This window comes from Daktulosphaira vitifoliae, unplaced genomic scaffold (assembly GCF_025091365.1).
Source record: "Daktulosphaira vitifoliae isolate Bord-2020 unplaced genomic scaffold, ASM2509136v1 Scaffold_2, whole genome shotgun sequence".
Lineage (NCBI taxonomy): Eukaryota > Metazoa > Arthropoda > Insecta > Hemiptera > Phylloxeridae > Daktulosphaira > Daktulosphaira vitifoliae.
The window spans coordinates 33,544,794-33,553,335 of NW_026099573.1; the positions used below are offsets into that span (position 1 = coordinate 33,544,794).

At 27.7% G+C, this 8,542-nt stretch overlaps 1 protein-coding gene across 1 annotated transcript in view; it reads left to right on the forward strand.

Moving 5' to 3' along the window:
- LOC126897431 (uncharacterized) overlaps window positions 1–7,705 on the forward strand; it is an 86,604-nt gene extending 78,899 nt beyond the window's left edge. The window contains exon 5 of the mRNA XM_050670999.1: window positions 7,303–7,705. Coding sequence (XP_050526956.1) covers window positions 7,303–7,703 — 401 coding nt within the window. The 3' untranslated portion in view covers window positions 7,704–7,705. The remainder of the gene's footprint in view (window positions 1–7,302) is intronic.
- The last annotated feature ends 837 nt before the right edge of the window (window positions 7,706–8,542 follow it).

Sequence of the window (8,542 nt, forward strand, 5' to 3'; positions counted from 1 at the left end):
AAAGGTAAGTTAAAAAAGTTGCTATTTTAAAAACCCCCCCCCCCTATGAGTAGAATAAGTGTTAAATTTTCAAAAGAATGATATCAAATGAAAGGAAAATATCTAAGGTTTTAATATAAATAAAAATTATGTTGACTTTTGAAAAAGGTATGGAAGTTTTATGAAAAAAAAGTGAAAATAATGACAAAATTTACCGATTTTAAAAATTGTAATTTTTTTGGAGTTTTTATCCATTTGCTGGGAACGAGGGAAAATTTTTGAATTTTTAAGGGTAATGTCTTCTACTAGATACGATTTGTGATCTTTTGACGTATTGTTGAAAGAAATCGGTCCAGTGAGAGCTGAGTAAAAGTAGTGACAGACACAAAAAAAAAAATAAACACCTTCTCAGCTTCGCATCGAAGCTAAAATATCACGTATTAATCGTAAATTGCGTAGGTATAAAATTGATCAACTGCACTTATTGGTAGTAAATATACGACTGCCAACAAAAGTACTGTATGTCTGTACAATTCGTACGAAGAAGAAAAACTGATAAATAAATATTAATTATAAATATTATTAGGTTTAGAATGTTTAGATACTTAATTGTATCGAATTCCACGTTGTCATCGGTTTAATTAAGATAAGATAAGTTTTATCTCTTACAATATAAGATATACTTTATAATTTTATATGAAAAGAAAAAATAATGATAATCCAAAAATATTTTAATAATGCACTCATGTCACTGTTATAATACATACACCACTCATTATACAGTAGTATATAAGTTATTACCTATTAGTCATCAAATTAAAAATATTATTCATGTTAATACTTTAAACTATTCCAAGAAATATGTCTAAAAATACATTGATATAAATCTACTGTAATAATTATAAGAAATTCTTTAGTTGTGACAAATTATCTATTTTAAGTAAAATAATATGTAATAAATAACACAAATTGAGTAATAAACAGATAATAGTAAAAGGTCGTGACACTTCATGCATAGATAGATAAATTAAATTTAATATAAAAGGGCATAAAAACTGTCAATCTCTCTCACTACTACTTCACCTTATGAACTTTTATCGAATGCAAGAAGTGGCTTGACAAAATACGATTTTACATAGAAAATTGAAGTATATTCATTTTTTTCAACATTAGTCCTGAAATCATTAAGGTAAATTCATAATCAAAGTAAATATAATGAGTATATAAGTTATGTAGGAAACCAGAAAAAGTAAAGTGATCTCTAGAATAAAATATTGTCTAAATAAATAAAGATAATCAATAACGTTTGTACGAAGTTAGCCAGCCTAGTCTAATCTTTGAGTGGGTTACCTGTGTAGTCAATACTAATAAAGACTCTCTTGCGAAGATAGAGAACCCACTTGTGGTTCCTATACTACTCGAGGTTTTTANATGGTTACTATACTACTCGGAGTTTTTATTGACACGACTCACAGTCAGCACAAGCCTAGATAACTACTGGTACGAGTGGCGTTGTTGATGATCTATGTGTGATAATTAATCACAATAATTTCTATTTAAAATTATTATTATATTAATTAATTTTCAAACATCACTTGTTTTTTCTATATTTTACATCTTCTAATATACCCTCGTACTCATATCCCGAGAGAAAAATTATATTGTATCATTTTCTTTATTCAATAAATATTATAGTAACTCAATTATTCTCATACTCATATAATACCAACAAATATAAACAATTTTAATAAATTATCCTTTAATTATTAGTAAAAATCTTCTTAATAATTTTCTCCTTTTATTTTGAGTTACTATAACACGTATTAACTTATGTTAGGTGTTAGAACTGCCATGGACCCCAGGGGGCCGTGGACCACAGGTTAAGAACCGCTGTAGAATCAATACTCTTCTTAAAAACATGAATAATTTTAATTTTCTTTTTTCATTGTTCATAAAAGCATTCCTAAAGCACAGTTTGATTTTTTTTTTAACATGATCAAGTAAAAATATAAAATTGTTTTTATAAATTATCTTTTTTTGTAAATAAAGATAGTTGTCTTGTCAATACTTATTTAACTAAAGTATTCAATTCTGTATAATAAAAATTGATCACTTGTGGCTAATTAATTAAGTAAAATTAAAAATATATTAAAAATATTTTTAATTTAAAAAACTAAAATATTAAAAATAATAAAATATTAAAATATTTTTAATATAGTTTTAATTTTACTTATTCAATTCTGTATAAATAATTTGACTAAAATAACAATTTAATAAAGATATACTGTAATATTTACTTAAGTTGTTACTTTTCAATTTAAAAAATAAATTATTTTGGTGACTTATATAAATTATATATCATGTTACAAAAAAATTGTTGTTCAGAATTTAACACTTACAGTAAATATGGAGGTAAGTAATATTCTTATCTTGAAAATTGTCCTTGATTGTAATCTAAAATATTATTTTATTGTAGAATAGGCAAATTGCATCTGTTTTGTTGTTAATATCATGTTTGTTATTTAACGAAGGTAAACTTTATTTTATATTAAATACGCCTATTAAAAAAACCATTTTTTTTGGAAATGATAAAAAATTTTCAATTATAAAAAAACCCAGAACAGGGGGGTCGCGGCACAGTGATGCCATGGTATAGTTGGATCAAGTATAATGATATCTGACAGTGATTAAAATCACTATCAAAAATAAACGCCTTTATGCAAATCTTTAGATAGTGTTTAATTTTAAAAAATTGGTGTATTATTCCAAAAGCTACATGATCTGCTAGTTCCTTATTAATATCCTGATTAAGATAAAGTATGTCGAGTGAAAGAGAGATTATTAAAAAATATTATTTCTCATAAAAAAAATTGTGTTGATAAATACACTTTTTAAAAAGTTATAGTATTTTAAAGTAAAAAATATAAAAAAAATTATTTTCCAAAAATCGTAATTTGTGTCTGTGAATGCTCAATCTCAGGTCTTGCTGGACCGATTTTGTTGAACAATACGTAAAAAAATCCTAAATCGTATCTAGTCGAAGACATTACCTTCAAATATTGAAAAAATTCCCTCGTTCTCCGTTAATGAGGGAAGTCACCCAAAAAATTACAAATTTAAAAATCGCTAATAATCAAAATTTTTTTAATTTTTTTAACTTAAAATTGCCATAACCTTTTTAAAAATTATCAAATCAATATAATTATTTTTTAAATAGATGGTTGATAAATCTGACCCTTTACCTGTCAACAGGGGGGGATTTAAAATAACAACATTTTCACAAAAAATTAACTTTTTCAACTTGACTAATGTAATATATTTTTCATAGAAAAAAAATTTCGGACTTTATTTCTTCATGATGAAAATGGCTACCAAATGCTATATTTGTATGAAAATTCTCGCTTTTGTATTTTACCATTTCCCTATATACGAGGGGGGTTCAAATCTAAAAACCCAGCACAGGGGGGTCGCGGCACAGTGATGCAATGGTATAGTTGGATAAAGTATAATGATATCTGACAGTGATTAAAATCACTATCAAAATAAAACGCCTTTATGCAAATCTTTAGATAGTGTTTAATTTTAAAAAATTGGTGTATTATTCCAAAAGCTACATGATCTGCTAGTTCCTTATTAATATCCTGATTAAGATAAAGTATGTCGAGTGAAAGAGAGATTATTAAAAAATATTATTTCTCATAAAAAATTATATTGATCCATACACTTTTCAATAAGTTATAACATTATTAAGTTAAAAATATAAAAAAAATTATTTTCCAAAAATCGTAATTTTTTATTAACTTTGATGTCTATTTTCACAAGTCCAGAGGTCAAATTTTTTTTTTCCTTTTCAGCTTCGCATCGAAGCTAAAATGGATTTTGAATGATGCAAAATATCAAAATTAATGTTAAATGTATACTTTCTTAAGCCGTTCAAGATTAATATTTTAAACTTGTATATTTTTAGATAGGAATGGTTTTAAATATTAATAAAAATATTTAAAAAAGTAATTTTTTATGATTTATTGAGCTTATAATTTTGTAATCTTTTAGCTTCGATGCGAAGCTGAGAAGGTAATGGTTTTACTATGATGTGTTTTTTTTTTTTTTTATGTCTGTTACCACTTTTTCTCAGCTCTCACCGAACGGATTTCTTTCAACGATACGTCAAAAGATCACAAATTGTATCTAGTCGAAGACATTACCCTTAAAAATTGAAAAAAATTCCCTCGTTCCCCGTAAAAGGGGGAAACCTCCAAAAAAATTACAAATTTAAAAATCGCTAATTTTCGAAATTTTTTCAATTTTTTTTACTTAAAAGTGCCATAACTTTTTCAAAAATAAACATATCAATATAAATATTTTTTATATATATGCATAATATCATTACCTTTCATTTGGTATATTTTTTTCATAAATTTAACCCTTAACCTGCCCACAAAGGGGGAATTAAAATTACAACTTTTTCACAAAAAATTAATTTTTTTAACTTAAATTTTGAAAATGTTCCGGAAGGTCTGACACTTTTATATATATCTTAAATTAAAGCTAATGTAATATACTTTATAATGGTAAAAAAAAATTTCGGACTTTATTTTATCTTCATGGTGAAAACAGACATTAAACTTAATAAAAAAAATACGATTTTTGTAAAAAAATTCTTTTTTATATTTTTAACTTTATAATGCTATAACTTCTCGAAAGATGTATGGATCAATATAATTCTTTTTTTTGTAGATGCATGATGTCTTTACCTATCATTTGGTATATTTTTTTTATAAATCTGACTTTTTACCTGCCTACAGGGGGGGATTCAAAATGACAACTTTTTTCACAAAAAATTGACTTTTTCAACTTAAATTTTGAAAGTGTTCCGGAAAGTCTGACACTTTTATATAAATCTTAAATTAAAGCTAATGTAANGACACTTTTATATAAATCTTAAATTAAAGATAATGTAATCTACTTTATTATGTAAAAAAAAAATTCGGACTTTATTTTGTCTTCACGGAGAAAATTGCTACCAAATGCTATTTTCGTGTGAAAATTCTCGATTTTATTTTTTACATTTTTAACTTTACATTTTTAGCATTATAAGCTATAACTTATTGAAAAGTGTATTGATCAATATAAATTTTTTATGGGAAATACTATTTTTTAATTATCCCTTTTTCATTTGACATACTTTATCTTAATCAGGATATTAATAAGGAACTAGCAGTTTATGAAGCTTTTGGAATAATCCACCAATTTTTTAAAATTAAACACTATCTAAAGATTTGCATCGAAGCGTTTTTTTTTGNCTTTTTAAAATTAAACACTATCTAAAGATTTGCATCGAAGCGTTTCTTATGATAGTGATTTTAATCACTGTCAGATATCATTATACTTGATCCAAATATGTCACGTCACCACTGTGTCGCGACCACCCTGTGCTGGGTTTTTTTAGGTTGTCAATATAAATATTAAATGCATTAAAAATTAATCAATATTTTGCTTAATTAGCAATTAAATATGAAAATTCCAATGACAAACAATTTAAAGAAGACACAACAGTAAAAGATGCAGAATATGGAGAATTGTTAAAATATGCACATGAAAAAAAATATCCTTGGGATAAAATCACAACAGAAACAGCTGCTTCTAGCGGTAATTTAGAATGCTTAAAATATGCTTATGAAAATGGCTGCAAATGGGATGAACGTACAAGTACTGCAGCTGCCAAATTAGGTAATTTAAAAATGTTAAAATATGCACATGAAAATGAATGTCCTTGGGATGAAAGCACAACAGAAGCAGCTGCTTCTAGTGGTAATTTAGAATGCTTAAGATATGCTTATGAAAATGGTTGTAAATGGAATCAATTTAATATTGCGAGAAGTGCTATTGTAAGGGGTAATCTAGAAATATTAAAATATGTCCACGAAAATGGATATGAATTCAATGAACTCATAACTAATATAGCTGCAATAAGTAATCTAGAAATTTTAAAATACGTTCTTAAAAATGGATATCCGTGCAATACGAAAACAACTTATATTGCTGCCTTAAATGGTAAACTAGAAAATTTATTATATTTACATGAAAATGACTGTCCATGGGACAAAAGCACAACAAAAGCAGCTGCTTCTAGTGATAATTTAGATTGCTTGAAATATGCTTTTGAAAACGGCTGCAAGTGGGATGAAGGTATAACTACTGCAGCTGCCTGGAGTGGTAATTTAAAAATATTAAAATATTCACATGAAAAAGAATGTCCGTGGGATGAAAGCACAACAGAAGCAGCTGCTTCTAGCGGTAATTTAGAATGCTTACAATTTTTGTTTGAACATGGTTGTAAATGGGATGAACGCATAACTACTGTGGCTGTCTGGAGCGGTGATTTAAAAATACTAAAATATGCACATGAAAAAGAATGTCCTTGGGATGAAAGCACAACAGAAGCAGCTGCTTCTAGCGGTAATTTAGAATGCTTAAAATATGCTTATGAAAATGGCTGTAAATGGGATGAACGTACAAGTACTGCGGCTGCCTGGAAAGGTGATTTAAAAATACTAAAATATGTACATGAAAAAGAATGTCCTTGGGATGAATTCACAACAGAAGCAGCTGCTTCTAGCGGTAATTTAGAATGCTTAAAATATGCTTATAAAAATGGCTGTAAATGGGATGAACGTACAAGCACTGCGGCTGCCTGGAAAGGTGATTTAAGTATTTTAAAATATGCACATGAAAATGAATGTCCTTGGGATGAAAGCACAACAGAAGCAGCTGCTTCTAGCGGTAATTTAGAATGCTTACAATTTTTGTTTGAACATGGTTGTAAATGGGATGAACGTACAACTACTGCAGCTGCCAAAGAAGGTGATTTAAGTATTTTAAAATATGCACATGAAAATGAATGTCCTTGGAATGAAAGCACAACAGAAGCAGCTGCTTCTAGTGGTAATTTAGAATGCTTAAAATATGCTTTTGAAAATGGCTGTAAATGGGATGATCGTACATGTACTGCAGTTGCCAAATTAGGTAATTTAAAAATGTTAAAATATGCACATGAAAATGAATGTCCGTGGAATGAAAGCACAACAGAAGCAGCTGCTTCTAGCAGTAATTTAGAATGCTTAAAATATGCCTATGAAAATGGCTGTAAATGGGATAAATACACTACTCGATCTGCTGCAGCAAATGGTTGTTTAGAATGCTTGGTTTATGCATATGATAAGGGATGCAATATGGACGAAAATTTAATAGTTTCAGCAGCTATGCATGGTAATTTAGATTGCCTAATATATGCCCATGAACATGGATGCGATTGGGTGGAAGGTACTATGAGAGGGGCTGCAGCTAATGGACATTTAAAATGTCTTAAATATGCTTATGAAAATGGGTGTCCGTGGGATGAAGGCACAACAAGGGAAGCAGCTGCTAGTAATTTTATTAATTGTTTAGTATTTGCATATAAAAATGGGTGTAAATGGGATGAAGGAACTATGAGTGGAGCTGCTGCAAATGGCAATTTAGACTGCCTTAAATATGCTCATGAAAATGGTTGTGAGTGGGATAAAGGCACAACAAGACTTGCTGCTGCAAATGGTCAATTTCATTGCTTAATATATGCTCATGAAAATAATTGTCCTTGGAGTAGCGGAACAATTTCTGAAGCTACTCTAAATGGTTATACTAATATAATTAACTATGCTACTAAAAATGGCTGTTCTAATTAATATTATATTGAATGTTCTTAATTGTTACTTCATTTATTTATGACAAACTATGTTTGAAAAAATTAACTGGATGTAATTTATTGAATATGTACATTAGGGTGACCCTTAGCTACATGAGAGGTTTTTTTTTTTTTAATATTTGCTAGTGCCACCCCCTAGAATTATTCGAATACATGAAAAAATAAATTGTACAAAATTTGGAGACGATTGGTCAACTCTAAGACGTGCCCCAAGGGGGTTAAAAATAACCCCCCAAGGGTGATTTTTTAGTTTTTTATGTCTATCTCAAAAACTTTAGCTTTTGCGAAAAAGTTTATTCGACTTTTTATGTAGGTATACAATTTTTCTATAAAAAGTATATATACAAAAATTTTCGAAAAGTTCTTATTTAGCCCTAAAAAAATAAAAACGTATACAGAGTGTTTAGTAAGTCAGGAAACGGGTTTCTATTGTTCTCATTGTTACAAACAATGAGAACAATAGAAACCCGTTTCCTGACTTACTGAACACCCTGTATGTTTTATTCTTACCGTTAAAACTGTTAATTTATAAATCGTTCATTATAAAAACATAAAAAAAATTCATTTAACCGTTGTTTTAAATTGAATTTTCTATACATTTTTAATTCGGCATTTTTTCTATTATTTACTATTCAAAACCTACAATTTTTTTTAATTTTAATTAAAAAAAATACATCAAAGTAAAATTAATACCGTCTCAGTTTCACATTGAAGCTAAAATAATGTTCACTTACAAATTTATATACAACCAGAAACTATTTACAAAGAAAAAACATACTAAAAAAATTTACTACATATTTTAAATATTTTATCTTTTTT